Below are 21,409 nucleotides of genomic sequence, written 5' to 3' on the forward strand. Positions count from 1 at the left end.
GGCATCGGCGAGAGCCAGGGCAATCAATCATGGCATGGTTGTCATCATCTGGATCTCATGCGATCAAATCTGGGCTGTCCTGTCAATCTAGGCCAGAACCTAGAACGCGACTAGAAACGACATGGGCATGTGCATTTTGGGGTAAGCATGAGAGCCTCGTGAGTGGTTGAATGACTATCATATCATGGCAAACCCTGGTGTTATTAATATTTGCAACCCAGGCTCACGAATGCAACCACTTGCTTCATCGCCGTTCCCCGGAAACAGCGCAGGTCATTGCTTCCTTTGGGATCCAGAACTTCTAAGATCCTTTTTTGGGATCCTTCAGAATCAGTCGATAACGACGAAGTGTTGACGGGAGAAACAGGGTGTTGGTAAGGGTGTGCCAATTGACCAATCGCCAGCGTCACCGGTCCCCGCCGGCCAAATCAGAATCGCACCACCACTGCCCTCGACGCCCTAGAAATCGTGCCATGCACCTCTGGGCTGTTGTGCTGACTGATGGTTTACGGTGAGACGTGATTGGCCAGCTGTCAAAACACCCTCTAATACCCCAGGATCCAGGTCTCTACAGTGGCATGATGGTCGCCAAACCAGATGAAATCTGACCACAATGGATGTATCCGGCTGCACGGGTTATGGGAGGTCGCCGTTTGAAGGAATCCTTGACCAAATTTTTGATCTTTAGTGAAAAATGATCGGCATCACAATTCTGTATAAGAGGATGCCATCTCGTCCCCAAAGATAGTCTCTTCTCTCATCACCATCAGCATCTAAAGCATCAACTGAGCAATAACAACTCTCCACTCAACAAGCATCTTCACCACTCAATTCAATTCTTTGGGTATATTACTATTGGGTTTTCTCCAAGGATAACTTGAAACCGATTCACCTCAAAAAACAACTCAACTCAACCAAACCACTTACACCAACTCAACTCCTCTAAACTCCTTCAATCAACATGTCTCCCATCGTTGTTCGATCTGCCGCCCGCGCTGTTCAGCGCCGCCAATTCTCTCTCCTCACTGCCATGCGAAACGCTGGCCGAGCCATGGAGTCTCACCCATTCGAGCGTCTTCCCATCACTCAGCAGCCTGCTAAGCCCGACTACGCCAAGATGTTCAAGCGAGTTGGAAGCCAAGCTCTCTTGTAAGTTGCTCTGACATCTAAGTCTTTGCCAATACCATATCGACTAACACCGTCTCAGCTTCTTCCCTGGCTTCACTGTCATCCTCGGCTGGCCCCTCGCTGCCCAGTATGCCTTCGACGGTAGATTGTAAAGGATAGAGATACAGAAACACCCACTCTCTTGGATAGGCATCGACCGAGCAAGACTCGACGACATCACTACTCGATAAACACATGCACACATACACGCATGGATACTTGGACATTGGGGCCAATTGTGACAATGCACAGTCACTTGTACATAGCACGGAAAGGCGTTGAGGTGCATTGCAGGAAGGGTGCTTAAAGCAACCCATCTACGACTACATATGATAAATTTCTAGAACTACATAATTCCATATGTTATAACTTCAAACCTTCTTTCTTTTATGATCACTGCCAATTGTCTTCAATATTCGCAGTCTATCTCAAGCACCCCGCTTGATATTCAGATTACCTCACTTACACGAATCGTCCCATGCATGATGTATCAACGATATGGGGTACTTTAGCGATCGCCATCCTTGAGAACTCTATCTTGCAATGAAACGGCTCCCTGGCAATATCTCATGAACCCCCCAAATACGCCGAGTTATACTCCGAATGTCCCTCTGCAGATTTACAACATGTCCGCTTCGACACATATTGTTTGAATCTGTCAGCCTAAAATAAAAAAGACTAAGGTAGACTTTAGCAAACTTAGGCAAATTTAGGAAACTTGGGTAAATTTATTATAGGCTTAGGTAGTCTAAGGTAAAATAATATAAACTGAGTTAAACTGAGGTAAACTTAGGGAAATTTACTATAACTCGGAATGCCTCTAGACCAGTATACCCTAGATTAGCTCTCCGTCACCATCTTCGACAAGGTCGTCGTCCTCATCCCAGTCAACCTGGGCAGCCATCTCCTCTGCTCTTCGCTGCACCTCGGCTAGACCCGATAGCTCTGCCACATAATCCTTCTCTTGCAACGCTTTCTTCACAAAGTCCCATCCGTCATTGCGGTAGGCATCAAGAATCTTGGGGCTGCATGCGCTGCAACAGTCGTAAGATTGGCCACGGATAACAATGTTCTGAAATGTCGAGACATAGCCCCTTATTTGATGCGGAATCAAACCCAGGGGATGGTCAGGTGGGTCTCGCTCTGGAATTACTCCTGGACTTGGCTGTGGTGCTGGTGCATCTTTACCTAGGGGGTGTTGTAACAAGCTTGATAGAAGCTCGACAAGAAGGGCAGACGCAATCGCTGCAACACCGGGTCGAGTGACCGTACATTGCTGATCCAGGGTCTGGTCCTTTTGAGACTAAAAGAATGTGTTAGTTACGCTCTAGGAAGTGGAAAGTGAAGTTTACATCAGCTGGGGCCACGACGTCGTTGCAGAAATAGCAACCAAGCGGTGCCTGCCCTTCGGCATGGCCTTCAGAGCCATGTCGCATAACAACATACGAATCGAAGCCAAGGGCAGCGTTCATGACAATCTTTCCTTTGGCCTTTCCCATGACCGTTGGCAGCCATCGAGACTCTCTTGAATCCATGAGGAGGAAAATGACGTCGTGTTCGTCAATGAGCTTCTCCAGCTTTTCGTATTCCTCTCTAGTCTTCGACTCTTCTATGTAAGGGTGACCAAGCATAGGAACAGACAGCGTGTGCCCTTCACTATCTATGCTTGGGAAGATTTCTTTCAATGCTTCAGCAGCTCGAGGTGCTTTCGCTTTTCCTCCTTTGAGGCAGTCTTGGAAGTTGAAAAGTGGCTGTCGGACAGGGTTGGAAAATGATACTCGCCCGTAATCCACAAACGTTATCTTCCGGACACCCCAGCCCATAAGGTTTCTGGAGACATAACTTCCCAGCGTACCAGCGCCAAGTAGCAGGCACTTCGTATTCTTAATCGCATCTAGGTCGAGTTCAGGGGCGATCCTCCATTTCATGAGCTTCAGGTTCAGATCGACAGATCCATCAGCCTGTCGTGCAGGATCCATATACTCTCCTAGGTTGACTTGCTGTGCCTGGAGTCTGCCATTATTCGACCGTGCCCAGCCAGTAACCTTGGGCATTTCAGTGATCTCTAAGTTCTCGACTAGATCCATGTCGATTGGAAGAATAACGCTGCGAGCTTCGTGTCTCTTTGCCTGGATGTCTCTGTAGCAGATCACTTTTGTCTTTGTCAGATGGAACCTTTGTCGGATAAGGACCAGGAAATTTCTCAGGGGCCATCCAGGGCCTTCTGGGTAAGTCGAAGGATCAACAAACGCAACGTAACGGTCCCCCTCAGCCACCTGGTCGAAGAAGCCATTCTCAAACTCTCGCAGTGAGGCAACTTCCCATCGAAAAGGAAGTCCCTGCGAAGACTCCGGATCATCTGTATCCTTCTCTTCACCGTGTACCTTCTTGACCAAAAAGAAGCCATGCTCGCGGGAGTCGACACTGTACCTCCAAGTTCCTACCCTGTCAACAAGCGCCGTGCTCTCCATGGAGTTGAGACGTTCGGCTGGGCCGGATCGCTTCCACGAAGGATCAGAGTGCAGAGCAGGGAAAGCGAACCAGTACTTAAACTTGTACTTCTTCAGGTCCGCGTATGAGAGTATGATGAATGACGAAAGCAGGGATGGAACAGAGTAGATACTACCATCTTTGATCGCATCCCAGATCTAGAGCTAGTTGTCAGCAGTGCTCCAGTCTCGGTGGGCTCGTATATACCTGTCGGCCAGCAGTCTTGAGCATAGCAGGCATGTCTGTATTCTTGAAATCCTCAAGTGTATTGACGTTCCTAATGATTCCCTCGGCCCTCATTGTCCCAAGAGGCGGACTGGGCGCATTAGTTCTGCCATGGTCAGAGAAGGACTGTGCATAAATCAAACAGCGGACCTACCTGCTGCTTGTGAGGGAATTCCCTAATATCTGCATGCGGCAGCTGGACTCTGGTTCTTCCAAGCGGGGTTCATAGAGACCAAGAATGCGCCGCGCTGAGTCGTCGAGCTTATCATGCTCAAGTTTCGAGGCAAAGAGTGCCGAGTAGAACGACAACTCGATCTCTGGGACGAAAGGCGCAAATTGCAGAGGGGCCGTCATCGTGAAGGTTCCAGGTTCGTATGACGCTGGTGAGGCAGGCGCTTGGGTAGGTAGGTTGAAAGAGGAAGGTTCGTCTCAGCTGCTGATACCTTGGGTATTTATATCTCTTGGTTAAGGCAGCAACTGCGTCTCTGACGCAGATAACCCTGATGGTTCTTGATACCGGCCGATCATAGGATCATCACTGCTTATGCTAATGTTCCAATATAAGGTAGAGTTATGTGTACCTATTCAGTGATCTTATGGAAGGTTCACCTGAACGGATAAGTGACCATCACTGGTGACCTTAGGTGGAGCTCTAACTTAGGTCATACCTACCTTAGTAGCTAGGCAGGGCGTTAGAAAACTTAGGATCTTGACTCTAAGTGATAAAAATACTTAGACAGCTTTAGTGTAAGTTTAGGAGGCATTTAGATCATTTTTTTACTATTCAGGATAAATATCCTACGTTTTCTTGTCTCCCTTTAGCCCCACCGCGGGGTACTGGGCGGCGTCACGCAGCCTCCTATCGGACCAGGTCTTATCGCCAACAGACGTCCCTCACATAAGGTAATCCCAGGACACAGGTCGTTATAGGGTAAGTGGAAGTCGTGTGATGTTGTTCGCTGCCTGCAATGCGGCCATCGTGCGTGCAAGTCCGGAAGCGCATGTAAAATCAAAAGGAAAACGGCAGTATTCATAGTATTCTACTTTGGTTTTCTTAATACATCGTCATGGTAGAGTCATGGTTATGTCTATATAAAGCGTTGTCATATCCATACCCTAGATCGACGCTATGGATGTCATCCCGTTGAAGACTTCCCGGCTACGATGATATGAAATGGCTTGCCAAAAAGCAACGAAGTATCACCGTCAGTAATCCAGCTTCAAATTTTACGGAGAAAAGGTAATCGATATCTAAAACCCAGTTATTCCCTTCCATTACAAACAATGACCCCTTCGGACTCATTTACCATCACCTCAGCTACAGGGGAAACACGTTCTTCACAACCACAAACTCGGTGTATCGGAAGTTATCCAGCATACACCCGTTCAGATTTATCTCCACCATTCACTTAAAGAATGTGACCCTCTTCGTAAGGACGCCATCTCATTAACGAGAGATTTGTGTCTGAAACATTCAAGGGTTCAAGCTTTCTCGGACTGTTGGAATGCACGCTTTGATCATAACTCACAGCATCTATATATATGAAATGTCTAACTAGATCGAGATGTTCGTGATAACTCGTAAGATGGAGAAACATAGGTACTTTGTCAACTTGTCGGCCGCCTTCAAAGTTGAGTTTGCGACACTTCTCAAAGCGTTCCGTAGACATTCTAGAACAACAACGGTCACAGCTGGGAACAGTGCACCCCCACACTCCGCGACGCGCTTAGAATAGTCGCCGTACGCGTTAAATGGCCATTCAAAAAATCCCAACGTGAGGCATGATACATCCATCATCCAAAGCCTGCTCCTGACTTTGCCTCTACTAACTCCAGGACAAAAACAGCATCGAACCACAGTATGCTCATCGGCGTCTGCGGCAGTAAGAGCATATCCCAAACTTCCCATGTCAAGTCACAAACTCACATAGATCAGGTATTTGCTCCGGCAAAAAGACAGTGGCCCAATATCTCGTTGAGCATCATGGATTCAAACTCCTCCATCTACAGCCACAATCCCGGCCAAGACCGTCCAATACCTCGCTTGGAGCCGAATCCGCTTCACCCGAGGAACATGGTGCAGACTCTCCATCACAGTCTACTGACTCGACAGCCTTCAAAGGCGCTCTGACCTCAACAGCGCTCACGACGAAGAATGGTTACCAGTCTTCTTCTGAAACCACGCTGACTCTCCGGGATGGTCCGCAACACGTGTTTTCCACAGCTGAGGAACTCCTCGACTTTGTGACGAAACGCTGGCGCAGCCGCTTTGTCACTACTGACATTCCCACCGAGGCAGTTCTAGACGTCTTTCTTCGTCGACCTTTCTTCCTCTTGCTGTCCGTCGATGCGCCATTGACGGTCCGCTGGCGACGGTTCCAGGACCGCGCGAGGCAGAGGCATGCGGGAGAGCCTGACATGAGTCTAGAAGACTTTGTCACAGAAAGTGATACCCACCTATACGACGCAGAGAAAGGCCTCTCACCCCTTATCTCGCGTGCTGTTGTGAGACTACTCAACACATCATCCTCTCTAGCGCACCTCTATGCTACCCTTGGCAAGCTGGACATCCCAAATCCTGATCGTCTTCGCCCTTGCTGGGACACTTACTTTATGGAATTGGCATCCCTTGCTGCACAACGCTCCAACTGCATGAAGCGTAGAGTCGGATGTGTGCTTGTTGGCAAAGAACGCAGGGTCATTAGCACCGGTTATAATGGGACTCCAAGGGGACTACAGAATTGCACTGAAGGAGGCTGCCCAAGGTGCAATGACGGCAACAGCTCCGGAGTGGGCTTATCGACTTGCCTGTGTATCCATGCCGAAGAGAACGCGCTCTTGGAAGCGGGACGAGAAAGAATACGGGAGGGTTCTGTCCTATACTGCGACACGTGTCCCTGCCTCACATGCAGTATCAAAATCTGCCAGGTGGGCATTAGCGAGGTTGTCTACGCTCACACATACAGCATGGACAACGACACAGCCCGGGTGTTTAGGGAGGCTGGCGTGAAGCTGAGACAGTTCATACCAGTGAGTACATGAACCCTCCCTTCGAGTCCAGATCTGGACGAACTTCTGTCATTCACTGCTGCTTTTTGAGAGTTTGATACTGACTCAGATCTAGCCGCCTAATGGTCTGATTCATCTCGAGAAGATGGAACTTTATTAGATCGTCGGTATCTCGGCCGTCTCACTATAATCCCTTGCTATGCCTTTGTGGGGAATCTTGAGAGAGACGCTGGATTTTGCCCAGAATGTGGCTTGTTGAATTGAAAAAAGCAGAACACGGTACTGGAATTGCTTCACCAAGATTTGATGCCAGAAGACTACGTGCTCAGGATCACCCACCTCAGTTGGCATGCAAAATTCGCTCATCTCGATCCTCCCTCACAGAGAGGTGCATATGAGACTTTGGTCAAAGGCTGGAGTTGACATGCAAAGTTACCGTACCCCTCGCTGACTCCCTTGCGAATGTGGTGTCCAATTGTCCAATCAAATAGTATATGCAACGCTTTCTCATGCAGTATCCGCCCTATCCCGAGTCCACTGAAGCATTGCATCGCTGCACCGAAACCTCACCGGCAGAAGCAGGCAAGCAGACGGCCCGTCGAGGTGCGTTTTACATTGCCAGCGTGGCCCATTATTGAGGCCAGCAGGTCACCAAGCCCAATAACGCCGAACTCTAGAACACTACAGGGTAGTCATAGCCCACTTGGCCGCAGTTATAGGAAGATGAGAATGAAGCCACTTTGCGTCATGGCGTATGTCTGTGTCTTCCGTTTCGGATAACGGTGCGCTTGGGTTCAAGTTGGTTCTGTTCTCGACGGTCTCTTATGCAAGACCAACATTTAACGCACATGAATAAATTCGATATCTACATCCTTTATCCGAGCGCTTAATTTCGACTACATGCTAACTAATGTCGCCCAAGTTCTCGAATGTGTCGGCTGTAACAAAATCTTGCTTTGTTTCATCACGCCTGAACGCATCGTGCGTTTGCATCGCAACAACAGGACAACGGCTACCACCTACAGGAAATAGTTTGCGAATAGGGGCTCGGGAGTATGTCGAAGTTGGCGAAGCTGCGCTGAAAGATGTAGACCGCTGCCGCCAGAGGCCACTTACACGGCCCTTTATAATATGAACTGCATAGGGGTTCATTTCACAGAGCCGCAGACTTGTGCGGTGTGCTTCAGCGGCGTGCTAGCTGCAGCGATGTCCCATAAAATATGCAACCAAGTCAGGCGGTCAACAAAGTTGGCACTGAATGTTGTGCACAGCCAGTTGCATCCCCTGTCTAGTGTAAAATATGCGACCGCGGGGGATGCATGTGAGTGAATTGAGTTGAGCTGATCTGTACGTAGGATGTGAACAATGAAGCATCTCTCATTATGTTAGTGTAAGTAACGATGGTGCTCCGCGTAAGTCGATATGTGAGTTGATCTAAAACCCCCGATCAAGAAGCACGGAGCAGCAGCGGTAGAGGCAATGCCGATTGATGGCCTTGATTGGCAGTTGATTAGATGGACGACATGCTAGGAGCTTCAAATCTCAAAAGTACGATGCGTAGCTTTTCGATTTGATGCGCTTTGTGGTCCCTCTGGCCCAGGCCCCAGGCTTATGAGCAGGGCTTTTGTGCCTCTTCTTGTCCACACGCAGGCCCAACAACTGACGAGCCTAGGGGAAGAAAGAAAACTCAGGACCTCGATCCTAAGTGACAAAAAGATTTAGGTAATATAGCATAAGCTTAGGATGACTTTTACTAAGTTTATTTTGACACTCCATATCAAGATCTGTTGTTTTCTTGCTCCCCGAGGCGAGCGCACACAATTGAATTGTTAGCGCAGTGCCCTCTCGCATATAGTGGGGGCCACCCCGGACTCACTCATAAGAAGCGAGATGACATGGGCTGGTTGGCATAAAGAGCACAATTAAAGCTCAAATTACCACCGTCAGCTAGTGGGGGAGTGCACAAGAGGATAGGGGAAGTAAATCGTTTGTTTGTTTTGATCAGAATGGGAAGATTTCCTGCGCGTCATGAGAGGGGCCGGCGAATCGGGATGTAGGTCAGGACATGGTTGACGCCGATGCTGATGCTAGCCTCGAGGTGCCTGTGCCTGATGCGATGAGCTGGCCTGGCCTGGTATGGCCATGTCATGACTGCTACTGATTCTGCTGGTGGAGGCAGAGAGGGCCTGAACAAGAGGGCCACTGAGCGGCTGGAAGAAGGAGAGAAGACTCATCCATTGGAAGTGGCTGGTATGAGGAACTCGCAGGGTAACGAAAACCAAGCTGTAGTGACTGTACCCATTGACTAGCCAGGGCTGACGTTGTCTCTGTTGTACAGCGTGTACAACACAATTCATTCGAGGTAGCCCAGTCCTGGACGAAGCAAGCAAGTGATGGGACCCGGGATAAAGCATGCCCACCAGCAAGTGACGGCGACGATCATGACGCTGAATGGTCTGAAGGGGACGGGAGCCAGCGAACGGGTGGGCTCTAGGCACGGCGGCCCCAACCCCCCGTCCCAATCGTATCTTGCTTTGGACTCGCTGCAACCTGCGAGTGCCAGTGCAAGTGCCCGTGCTGCGACCTTCGATCTATCTTGGGACAGTTACTCCAGCGTCTAAGTAGATGCTGCTGTCCTACAACAACTGCGACCTCGAGACTGACCAGCAGAAGCGCTCGTCTTTTTTGCGCCACCAAGAATTGACCTCATGCCATTCCACCAGAATTCCATGCCATGTTAGAGGCGATCTTCAGTCCAACGGGCGCCATTCCATGCCAACTGCCAGTGCCATGGGATCTCCCCTGGCTGGAAAGGACAGAGAAGTCCCTGGCCCTGAGGGGAGGTCTCAGGGGTGAGGTGGCTTGCGATGGATGGCTTGAGCCTCATCAGAGGAGCGTCTGAAGGACGGGAATACCCCTGAGCACTGGCGCTGAGAGGCGCCCAGTGGGGGTATCGACGAACAAGGGCTTTGGATGTCCGACTTACATGTCAGTCTCTTGATTAAGATTTCCACACGAACTTTGGTCTTGATAGAGGCCATTTCAACCTGGATGGTGTGAGCGAGAAAGAACCAGAATTCTTCTCAAGTGGGTAATTCCTATTGTATTCGTATCCGTTTACCTCTTTCTTTCTCGTAGACGGAGAAGAGATGCTGGTTAGTCTGAAGTTTGAGGTTGGCTTCAGGAACCACTCGAGACTCGCTCTACCCATGGATATATCGTGGCCCTCACTTACAAGAGTCCTAGCGCAACAGGCATCGAGGCTCAACAAGTTCACAGGAACATTCAGTCACAGGCAACGAAGTTTTCCCTGACGATCAACGATCGTCGTTATTCAATAAGTCGGTTGTCCTACCTACGGGTGACGAGGAGGAAGCATCAATACATGGAGATAGAATCTTGGGATATGACGACGCGACGAAGGAATGTGATTGTTCCGATGAACGTGCCCTGATCGATGAGACAGAGAGATCAGTGCTACTCTACTCCGTACCTGTTGTAGAGTAGAGTAGAGCACTCCGTAGAGTAAGAATCCGTAGCTAGCTCAGAGGCTTGAGATGGAACATGGACGGGCCATGAGCGGGTTGAGTTACGGGGACCAGCTCCCGGCGCCATCCTTGGAGGAAGCCACTCGCTAACAGGGCCCAGCCTGGAGGGTGTGTTAGTGAGTTGATGTCTGTATGTATGTTATTGCACCCCTGGCTTTTGTTTGGAGAAACGCGTCTTTTCGTGCGACACTATTCCTCTTTAGGAAAACGTGTAAACAAATGTGTCACTTGTCGCGCGCCTTTACCCCAGCTTGTTGTTTTCCAGCCTCTTTAATATGACGAAGAGATTTTTGGATGGTAGAGGACGAGTACGGATACACAAAACTAGATTTGCCTCCCTGATGTAGAGTACGCGCGTTATTTTCATGTTATGATATTGACTGCTCTATTGATTCTCCCGTCCCTCATCAATTGATATATTGAATATTGGTTAAAGACGGGAGGCTTGTAGACAACTGGAAACCCCCCACTAACTCATATTTTCAGTACAGGGCGTGCACCAAATCATTAGCCTCCAGCGCCAACACGCGCCATCCCTGGGCTCCCACGCTCCCTATCCCCATCCGTCTATGGCGGACCCTCTCTTCCAACCACTCACTCCAGGCTGTCTTGTTCATCCATCCTCTTTCCTGCGCGCCCTCCCTTCCACTCTCATCCCATCCTGTCCTATCTCTCACTAGTGTTTTGTCACACCCTCTGGGTCTTTTCTACTTGCAAGTCAACTGTCGTCTGCACCAACTTTCCAACACAGACACCAAGAAAGCCCAGGCGAGTGCATACCAGCCTGACTTACCACTACCAGTCGTTGTCCTTTCGACCTGATATTCTGAGTCACCAGACCCCAGTTGGAGTATCCACGTTCTGCCCTGAGGAAGGGTTCTTGGGTTTCAACGCAGCCACACGAGGGGTACTGTGTGTACACGACGGGTATTATTGCTCTGAACCTCTGCTGCTTGTGGATTCAAACAAACCACAAAACAAAGACTTGACGAGCAAGAGCAAAGTAAAAGCAGAGACAAGACCGAACGACAACTGCAGGGACAATTTGCTTTTCATTAGCCTCTTCTTTACACACAACTTTGTTAGTTTGTGTCAGGATCAGTAGCCCATGCCCGTTCACGAGCGCCATGGTCCAACTGCCACACCCAAACTAACTAACTAGACCTAACTCTCTTGTCTTCCCGTTCGTCCCTTCAACTCGCCCACCCCCAACTCCAACCCGGACGTCCATCTTGCTTGTACGAAACACGACACTACCACCTGCAGCACGACTACTCCTACAACTGCTTAGCAGTTCCAACTTCTACCAACTTCCCTCCTCTACTCAACCTCACACTTTTTTTTATATTTGTATCTGTCGACAATCACTCATATTTACTCAACCTCAACGCGATTTCACATCGAACCACTCTTATCTAAGGTATCTATCCGGCTGCGTTGTCGACGACATCACCATTCGGGCACTTAAACGGAAGCCTGCACTCAACGAACTTCTGCCTTCTGCCTCCCTCGCTTTAGCGTCTGATTTACTCTCAATTGTCGAGTCATGATATGACCTTCGACATCCGAGTGAGACTGGCATAGCTTTTTGCGATTTGTTGGGTATCGCGTCGAGCTTCTTCTCACATCTTCGACTTGGCCATTTCACGCAACACCGTTAACGGCTTGCACATTTGGCTCACCAACGTCCGCAACCTTTATTCCACCTACTGCATTCTTCACTGGTCCCGTCGCCCTAGCAGTAAATATCGATAAGGCCTAGTTGTTTAACTGTTTATATCCATCAGCCTTACTGCGTCATCTGCTCGCGCATCACCGCAGCGCGCAGCACTTCGCAACCTCACAATGTCCTTCTCGAACAGCAGCGGTGGCACACTCGCCCTACCATCACCAACCCACGCCCACCACATCGACGTCACATCGGCAGTCCGCACTCTGCGACGCTCTATTTCGCGATCACCTTCCAAGTTCTTGACGCGTTCCAACTCCCAAAACTCGCTGAGCCCCGAAAGCCCCCACCAAACCTCACCTCAATCGCCTTGCCGTCGATTTGGCGCAACACCGCAAAACCAACAACTTCTACCGTCCCACACTCGCTCAGCACCTCCTCACATCAACGGTGCCCCGCATTCAGCCGCCTTTACACCTTTCCGCCCCAGCGTCAGGCTCTCGTTGCGTTCCGCCAAGGCCGGTAAGACATCGCCCTCAAGACCATTGACACGAGCACGCGCATCTCCCAAGAGCCCCCTTAAGAGGGCACTCAACATGGCTCCTGATAGCGGCAACTCACTACCTGCGGTACCTTTGGCCTCGGTTATCGATGCATCAGGGCAAGAGAACAAGGCTCTGGGAGCTACAAGCCCTATCTCTGTCAGTCCCGTCAAGCGACGCAGCCTCACTCTCGACGTCGCTGGATCTTCGCCGACCTCATTTCTCAAGTCTCTTGATTCCAACAATGATGGCCAGGTGGTCCCAAACAACGGGTCATTAAAGCGCAGCGACGCAACCATGAATCTGGACCAACCGAGCCAGGGAAGCCCGGTGGCTAAGCGACGGAGCTTGCATGGAATATCGGGACTGGGCCAGAACGAGGACCAAAATATCTTTGGTGCCAACACGACATCTTCACAGAGCTTCTATATACATGAAGACTCATCTACCGAGTATGAGATTGCGGGTACTAGCGGATCACCATTCCGCGATCCCGCGCCCTCACCAACACCTGCGACGACGAATGTTCCTAAGAGGTCATCGTCCCTACGTAAGTCAACTCTACAACAAAGATACGGGGAGCGAGGATCATGGGGAAAACGATCCGGTGAACGACAGCTGGCTCAGATGAGCTCCGAATATTCTCCTGTCCGAAGTCGACCTCGCCTTTCTCTGGACCAATTTGTTCCTCCTCCCGTGCCTCAAGAGAGTCCCTTTGTTACTACAACGCCGACCTCGAAACCACCACCCACTACTTTCTTTGGCGACAAGGCCCACCAACCACATCCTCTATCGAAGACACTGACGACATCGTCTTCAGGAAACAGCCTAACCGAGGAAGCACCTATTTATGCTCCCGTGCCCCGAATGCCAGATCGACCCAGACCTCACCTTTTCTCACGATCTCTGCCTCTCAATGCGACACGACCTACTCGCCCAAATGACATGTCCAAGGCCATGGCGACACCCAGCAACTCGCAGCTGTGGGTGGGTGCTTTCAACTCTACTGGACTTATTTCCAAGGTCAACCGAAACCCCGAAGAGGATGCCGACAAGAAGATGGCCCCTCCCGATACACCATGCAAGAAACACTCTAACCCGTTCGCTACTTTCCCTCCACCGGCTGGGAGTGCCATGAAGAAGAGGGGTAACAACCGGAATTCTTTTGGCGGTCTCCCTTCCACCCCATTTGGTAACAGTACAGCCAGTTTTGGTAGGCCAGGCAAGGGCATGTCGATATTCCAGCGTGGCAGTGCTTCTAGGAGTGCACGTCGCGGTAGTGTCCTTAGCCTGGATGGCGACGAGCACAAGCTCTTTGGTGAAACGATTGACTTTTCCACGCCCATGGAAGGCGACGCTCCCCCTACTCCAACCAAGAACACTTTGACTCCTAGCCTTAGCAAGGTCAGCGAGTACTCTTTTGAGAGTCGCCATGATAACCATAGCCCAACTGCCAACCGAACATTACACTCCACTACTCCGGTCCTCGGCACCTCTATCCCTCGAGAAGCAACTTGTAAGTCGGAAGTCCCAACAACGGACGGACCAGCTGGAACAGTCGACCATTCAAGTCGACTTACCGATGCTGGACGTCTGTATTCCCCATCTTCGCATCTGCCTCTATCTTCGTTTGGCCGTTCCAGGGCTCGACGGGGATTGAACTCTCCTTCTCAACTAAGCACAGTTTCTTTGAGTCATTCCCTCAGTTCTCCTCATGAGAAATTTACTAAATCGAAACTCTGTGAATCAGCCAGCCCCCTTGATGGACGACGAACACCGCAAACACCACGTGAGAGTTTGCTGCCTCTCGACACCAGCCGATTATCTATTTCTCAGATTGGCGATGGCTTTTCTGATAACATGCCACCTCCCGTCACCCCAACGGCAGGACGGGACTTGCGATCATCTACCAGCCTCCTTGTTACTCCCGTGAACGCCCGTACTAGTAACATTGACATTGATGCAAGCCTATCCTCCCGATTTGACAAAGTTGAGCAGATTGGAAAGGGTGAATTCTCAGTTGTCTATCGTGTCACTCAGGCGGACCATCAAATGACATTTGGCAACCTCAGTACAACCCCGACAACAAGCCCCACCAAGGGCAGAGTCTATGCTGTAAAGAAGAGCAAGCATGCGTTCCAGGGACCGAAGGATCGGGATACAAAGGTCCGAGAGGCCGAGATTTTGAGGACTCTTAGCTACTCTGAGCATGTGGTCCAGTACTTCGATCATTGGGACTACAATAACCATCTCTATATCCAAACAGAGTACTGCGAAGAGGGTACTCTCGACAAGTTTCTTGGCACTGTCGGACGAGGTGGACGACTAGATGACTTTCGCATCTTCAAAATCCTCCAGGACCTGTGCTTGGTAAGTTATAAACCACTTCTCTGCTCTATGCGTACTAACATTTCTATAGGGCCTGAAGGATATTCACGATTCAGGTTTCATGCACCTGGATCTCAAGCCGGCCAATATTCTTGTTACGTTCGAAGGTGTTCTCAAGATTGGTGATTTCGGCCTAGCCCAATCCTGTTCATCTGCCGAATGCGTGGATGTTGAGGGCGATCGTGAGTATATGGCCCCTGAGATGCTCAAGGGTAAATCCTGCCAGTCCGCCGATGTCTTCTCTCTTGGCCTCATCATCCTTGAGACAGCCGCCAACGTTGTCCTACCTGACAATGGACCTACTTGGATCGCCCTCCGCTCTGGAGATCTTTCCGAAGTGCCAAGTCTCACCTGGAACCCCTCTATTGAGGTCCAGCGAGATGCCACTGGTAACCCTACCGAGATAATGCACAGCGATGATTTCACAAGTGGCAAGACGCACGACCCAAGCAACTTGTTTGGCCCATCCAAGCGATCGGAACTACTGCAACCTCCCGAGTTCATGGTTAATGCCACCCACAACAGTTCTCTGGATTTAATTGTACGATGGATGACGGCCCAAGAGCCCAGTGAGCGACCAACTGTACACCAGGTTCTGGAACTTGAGGGCCTGCAATGGGTTGGTCATCACCGCGCCGCACCAGCAACTGTTTATGAAGGAAACTGGGGACCTGATGAGGAGTTGATCCCTATTTCCATCGCAGAGGGTGGTGACAGTGACACAGAGATGACCGACGTCTAGAGGGAATTACCTGGTTGCATTTCACTCTGGATAGCACTGGAGGTCTACCGAGAAGAAGCTTTTTGCGATTTTAATGGGGAGAACTACACCGGAATGATGTTAGAGAACCTGGCTCGAACTAGGAACATAGCACTCACGACCAGGAGGAATTATGTGCTCTGACGACATCTACATTATTTGCTACTACGACACGACACGAATACCACGAGGAATGGAAGCCATTAGTGGGAGATTTATTCCCATGGCGTTTTGTTGAGTTCTTTATTCAACCTTCGATTCGGAGGCTGTCGCTACTAGGCATGCGACGACTGTTCCCCGGACCGAACTTTTTTTTCTTTTTTCTTTCATTTGTCAACTTTTCTTTGTACGCCACAGGGAGCGAGAGCACGGTTTGAAGAATGTGCCCCCCTCAAGAAGATGGCTTGAATATTTTGCATCTCATCAGCGAGACTGCGTGTACGAAATACCCCGGAAAGCATTAGACATGCTGTGGTTACAGCGCATATTGGGTGGGAGTAATAATCAAAAGTTCCGGCAAACCTCTGCAGGATGCAGCAGAGAGGAGCAACAGCACTGGACACAGCATATGGAGGAGCCAAAAAGAGACGGTTGTCTTTGAGAAATGATTGAATCGAGTCATTGGAAGGTGCAGGATTTGCTACATGAGACGCTGGAATATTGTAAATTATAGTAATGGCTCTTTGAGCAAGCATACACACAAGCAGTGGAAGGATACTTTAGAAGCCCACTGCCGAATCAAGGCAGAATGGGATGGATTGAAAGGTCACTGGATGGGGGGGGAGCTTGATCTGATAGCTGCTGATGATTCTGACGACGAAATGGCATGAACATGATACGATCAATTCATAATCAACACTTTGCTTTGGCTGTGTATCAAGTTGTATGTGTATGCGTGATATCCAAACGCCTCCGATACTGCAGCTCTTTATCATATCAGTCTATCTATAGCTCCTATGCACGACGTAATACATCTAAAAGTATGCCAACGCCCCCCAATAAACTGCTGTCAGAGGCGGGGGTTTACTAAGACGGATTCACATTCGATACATAACCCACCAGATTTCCAACTTACATCTCCGTAACTTACCTCAAACTTTTATCTGGTCTCACATCAGCACCCGCATATACATAAAAACACCTCAGCTAAACCATGACAATCCCCACGCTACTACCAGGACAGGCCGAATTGCCTAGCACTGAGAGCACAAAATCGTACTGGCATCACAAACCCTCTGAGAAGCTCCTCGGGCATCGCACCACAGCTGAGCTCCCTTCCACAGCTGATGTTGTGGTCGTTGGCAGTGGTATCACGGGGGCATTTGCCGCTAGAGAGCTTCTTAAGGGGGGCTGTAAGAATGTGATGCTTCTCGAGGCAAGAGAGGCGTGTTGGGGAGCTACAGGAAGAGTGAGTTAAGTCTGCTAAGAGTCTTTTATACAGGATTACTGATTGCCATCAGAATGGCGGCCATTGTCAGCCCCTTATTTACGCTTCCAAAGCTCCAGTCGCTCAATTTGAACTTGATACCTTTAACTTCCTCAAGGACCTTGTATCAGAGCACAATATCCCTTGTGACTGGGAGACAGTCGGAGGTGTGCACCGCGTCCCTTCACAAGAAATTCTCGACATCGTGACCCGACATCTAGATCGTCTAAAGAAAACCAACCCTGGCCTTGCGGATGACATCAAGGTTACAACTGATCAGGAGCAGCTCAAGAACCTGCGAGTTTCAGGGGCATCTGCTGCCATATACCAGCCTAACGCGGCTAAGTTATGGCCGTATAAGCTTGTTAGCTGGGTTCTTGAGAGTCTTGTTGAAGCGAACGCCTCGAGCGTCTTCAATCTTCAAACAAAGACGCCCGTGGATCACCTCCAGCGTGTTGGTGACTCGTGGGTTCTCCACACCCCTCGTGGCCAGATAACAGCCAGAAAAGTCATCCTAGCAACTAACGCTTATACCTCACACCTTATTCCAAAGCTATCTGGGTACATAGTTCCCGTGCGTGGTCAAGTTGCTGCTCTCACCCCTTCAGAAGGCAGCTCACCACTGGAGCATAGCCACGTGTGGTGGACACCAGATGGAGGAGACGACTATCTTGTCCAGAGGCCTTCGGGTGAACTTATCACTGGCGGTGAGAGACTAGGCTCATCCGATGGCCAAGTTGGACTATCGCGGGACGATTCGATCGACCCAGCTATAGCTCAGCGATTGCGTGCCTCACTTCGTGAGGCCCTCAAGCTAAGGGCACCAGAAGAACCCGAGGACACTTCTCTTCAAGCTACTTATGAGTGGACTGGCATTATGGGCTATTCGAAAGATGGCTATCCATGGGTTGGCCAACTACCCGCTTCTCTAGGCGGTGAAGATGGTGGCCTCTGGCTTAGTGCTGCTTATACGGGGCATGGTATGCCAGTTGCAGCGAGATGTGGAATAGCGGTTGCCCAGGAGATATTGGGGATCGCCGATGGTGTGAAGCTACCAGCCCAATATCGAATTGATGGAGGGCGAGTTGATAGAGCTCGAGATATGAAGATACCCTCAACACTGTTAGACGAAGTCATGATGATGATTGGTGATGGAAACTGAAATACAATGTCTCATAGCAAGGGCCATGACGAGGCCTTTGTGCAACGATTAATGGAAATAAAATTGCGCCTGGCACAAAAACCATGAGACATGCTACTGTTGCTTGTTGAGACAGCCTCCCTGATACTAATAATTTTATGCAGACGTATTGATACAAGTAAACTCTGCTCAGTCTGATCCTAGCCAGAACAAATCTTTCTGTCACATATCGTGACATACTTCCTTATCGACTTGCCCGTACTTCGTAGATCATCGCGTACGCAAATAAGTCTATGATTTGCGAAGTGTTGCAATATATTAGCTTGCGCGCCCGTCGCTGCCGCTGACCTACAGCTTGGCGCGCACCTCAAGGCCGTCGCTAACTTCGCGTTTTGCTCGCTCACGAAGAGCTTTACGCAAGATCTTGCCCGACTTTGAGTAAGAATATGTAAGCCTCAAACTTGCAACGCCTCTTACTGAGAAGGACGATAGACTTACAGGAACTTTGGGGATAGCGTCGACGAAGACCACTCCCCCCTTGAGTTGTTTGTATTTGACAACACGACTAGCCAGCCAGTCTGCGATGTCTTGTTCAGATGTGTCTTTTGCGTTTGTTGATTTGACGACATAGGCTCGTGGGAGCTCCTCGCCGTTGACCATGACCCCAACAACCGCAGCGTCTGCAACATCTTGTCGTTCAAGTAGGAGAGACTCGAGTTCAGCTGGAGCAACTTGCATGCCTTTAACCTTGATCAGCTCCTTGACGCGATCCACGATATGAAAGAGTGATCCTTTTGCGTATTCCTCCACATATGCAACGTCCCCGGTGCGGAGCCATCGAGTGCCCTCAGCGTCAGTAACAAATGCGCCTTGGGTTGCACCTGGGTTTCTCCAGTAGCCACGCATCACCGTAGGACCCGTGATCCAGAGTTCTCCTGGTGTGTTGGCAGTCGTAATTTCCTCTCCAGTTTCGATATGAATCAACCTGGCCTTGGAATCTGGCGTCAGCTCACCAGCCGCAGAGCTGGGAGCTTTGTTAGGGTCCCACGACAATGCGGTGCAGGTTGCTTCAGTCATCCCCCAACCTTGCCGTACTACTTTCTCGCCCCTAGGTATCATCCCAGCTATCTCGCGTTGTGTATCCTTCGCTAATGGGGCAGCACCGGATGCAATCATGTCGATGCTACTCAGGTCGGCACGGCGTGCAAGTGGGTGTTTCGACATAAGGACAAGAATAGGGGGGACGGCGAGAAGCTTCGTGATGCGGAAGTTTTGAATGTGTGCGAGCATCTTAGGAAAGTCAAAAGAAGGCATGATATATACAGGAACGCGCTCGCAAGGGAAGCTGGTGATGAAGTAGCCTTGACTAAAGGCGTGATACATGGGGAGGAAACACAAGGCAGCAGCACGTTGACGGCGAGCTTCGTAGTCGGGATGGAGTTTATGGAAAAGAGTCACACCGCAGCTATTCGCAACATGATTGTAATGTGAGATCTCGACACCTTTCGGTATCCCAGTCTATTGTTATTAGCTTCGCGGTACTTGTTCAGGACCAAGACCAAATTGAAAGAATGACTTACAGTGCCTGAGCTGTAGTTGAGAGAGCAGATAGAGTCATTAGAATCATTTGGCTCCGTCCACTGGAACCTCTCGCCCTCTGGCCTGGATGCAATGAGCTCTGTCCAGTGTCGACTGCCTTCTCTAGGTTGTGTCTCAACAGGTGAATCTGGCCATGTCGAATCCAACAAAAAGACTTGTGAAGCTTTCATACCAACCTGTAAGGCAGCAGCCAATGCCACTTCCATGCCACTCTCCGCGGCAACGACGAATGACGCCTTGCTATCTTGAAGTTGATGGACCAACTCTCGAGTGACATATCCAGGGTTAGCTCCCGTGAATATGCCCCCGGCCATCCAAATGCCCATCACAATAGTCGGGAAGAATAAGCTGTTACTAGCGAAGAGGAGAACACGATCACCAGGCTTAAGGCCATTGTTGATAAGACCGACGGCGATACGCTTCGCAAACAATCGAGCTTGGTTGTAAGTGAAATAACGTTGCTCGGGGTTATCAGCATCGATGAAAGCCTTCTGATCCGGTAATGGCCTTGAAGGCGAGCCAAATATCCATTGTTGAATCGAGCAATTAGGAACCGACACCGAAAATCGCGATTCGATTGGCATGGTGCGATGTTGTCGACAAGCCGAGATATCGATGTTTTAAGAGGGAGAGATCGAGTTTAGTATAACCAGTCAGAGGGAGTGCAGTGCAAGGTTCTCTTTGTTTGTAAGATGGAAAGAGGTCCAGCTCACACGAGTCGCAATTGCCTACCAGAGAATAGATGTATCAAGCCAAGCCAAGCTGAAAACCTCAGGAAGGAGGTGCGCCATCTACCTACCTCTTTCTGTAGTTCATTTAAGATCTGGCGCTTCCAAAGTGGCTCTAGAACTAAGATATTAGCTGAAAGATCCTAGCTCTTAAAAATGGGCAAGTTTAGTAGTCAGAAACAAGGGTCTCTCACTCTGAGATCGAGCCAGACGACGGAGTTGAGCAAGTGGTTATCAACTCACGATGAAGTATGTCACCAGAAACAAATGAACGACAGATTCAATAATTACAACCGTGGCTGAATTATTGATGCGAACAGGCTTGATATTATACACATACGTACACGAACCGTTTGTACATGCTGTAGTTCCTCAGCCTTTTTTAGAGAGTGATGAGGCCGCTTAACTAAAATTAGCTACACTCATTACTGGATTCCAGCCATCACAACGCCGACTTCCTTCTCTGTCCCCGCCATCTGAAACCTACGACAACAACAACGGATATCGCATCAATGGCCAGCAAATTATTTACTGGTTTTATGCGCCCAGCCCGGTGAGTTGGCAATTACAGGACCAGTTGTCATCGGTAGTCCTGTGTGATGAGCCTCCAGAACCACAGCATAAAGGTGGTGATACCTTAGTACCCAATCCACTGTTGATGTCTCATTGCCAGAAGTAAGCCTCTAGCCGAACTACACAATTGTGCTTCCCCAAACA

General features: G+C 49.8%; 6 protein-coding genes across 6 annotated transcripts; 4 read left to right on the top strand and 2 right to left on the bottom strand.

The window, feature by feature from the left end:
- Positions 1-961: 961 nt before the first annotated feature.
- Positions 962-1,280, top strand: FSUBG_2728 (uncharacterized protein; the record flags this gene model as incomplete). The annotated part of the gene is made up of 2 exons (XM_036680532.1): positions 962-1,149; positions 1,208-1,280. The coding sequence occupies 2 exons, from the start codon at positions 962-964 to the stop codon at positions 1,278-1,280; spliced, it is 261 nt and encodes an 86-aa protein (XP_036541748.1).
- A 722-nt stretch (positions 1,281-2,002) lies between these two features.
- On the bottom strand, positions 2,003-4,236 carry FSUBG_2729 (ubiquitin-like modifier-activating enzyme atg-7; the record flags this gene model as incomplete). The annotated part of the gene is made up of 4 exons (XM_036680533.1): positions 2,003-2,470; positions 2,520-3,815; positions 3,865-3,973; positions 4,037-4,236. 4 exons carry the CDS (start codon positions 4,234-4,236, stop codon positions 2,003-2,005), a joined length of 2,073 nt encoding a protein of 690 aa, XP_036541749.1.
- A 1,507-nt stretch (positions 4,237-5,743) lies between these two features.
- Positions 5,744-7,051, top strand: FSUBG_2730 (dCMP deaminase; the record flags this gene model as incomplete). The annotated part of the gene is made up of 3 exons (XM_036680535.1): positions 5,744-5,765; positions 5,819-6,912; positions 7,007-7,051. The coding sequence occupies 3 exons, from the start codon at positions 5,744-5,746 to the stop codon at positions 7,049-7,051; spliced, it is 1,161 nt and encodes a 386-aa protein (XP_036541750.1).
- Positions 7,052-12,284: 5,233 nt separating this feature from the next.
- Positions 12,285-15,780, top strand: FSUBG_2731 (WEE WEE-unclassified kinase; the record flags this gene model as incomplete). Its single annotated transcript, XM_036680536.1, has 3 exons — positions 12,285-14,166; positions 14,401-15,020; positions 15,070-15,780. The coding sequence occupies 3 exons, from the start codon at positions 12,285-12,287 to the stop codon at positions 15,778-15,780; spliced, it is 3,213 nt and encodes a 1,070-aa protein (XP_036541751.1).
- Positions 15,781-16,951: 1,171 nt separating this feature from the next.
- FSUBG_2732 (fad dependent oxidoreductase) lies at positions 16,952-18,386 on the top strand (the record flags this gene model as incomplete). Its single annotated transcript, XM_036680537.1, has 2 exons — positions 16,952-17,206; positions 17,259-18,386. 2 exons carry the CDS (start codon positions 16,952-16,954, stop codon positions 18,384-18,386), a joined length of 1,383 nt encoding a protein of 460 aa, XP_036541752.1.
- A 327-nt stretch (positions 18,387-18,713) lies between these two features.
- Positions 18,714-20,548, bottom strand: FSUBG_2733 (4-coumarate ligase; the record flags this gene model as incomplete). Its single annotated transcript, XM_036680538.1, has 3 exons — positions 18,714-18,797; positions 18,864-19,883; positions 19,946-20,548. The coding sequence occupies 3 exons, from the start codon at positions 20,546-20,548 to the stop codon at positions 18,714-18,716; spliced, it is 1,707 nt and encodes a 568-aa protein (XP_036541753.1).
- Positions 20,549-21,409: the final 861 nt, after the last annotated feature.

This window comes from Fusarium subglutinans, assembly GCF_013396075.1.
Source record: "Fusarium subglutinans strain NRRL 66333 chromosome Unknown NRRL66333_c0000024, whole genome shotgun sequence".
Classification (NCBI taxonomy): Eukaryota; Fungi; Ascomycota; class Sordariomycetes; order Hypocreales; family Nectriaceae; genus Fusarium; species Fusarium subglutinans.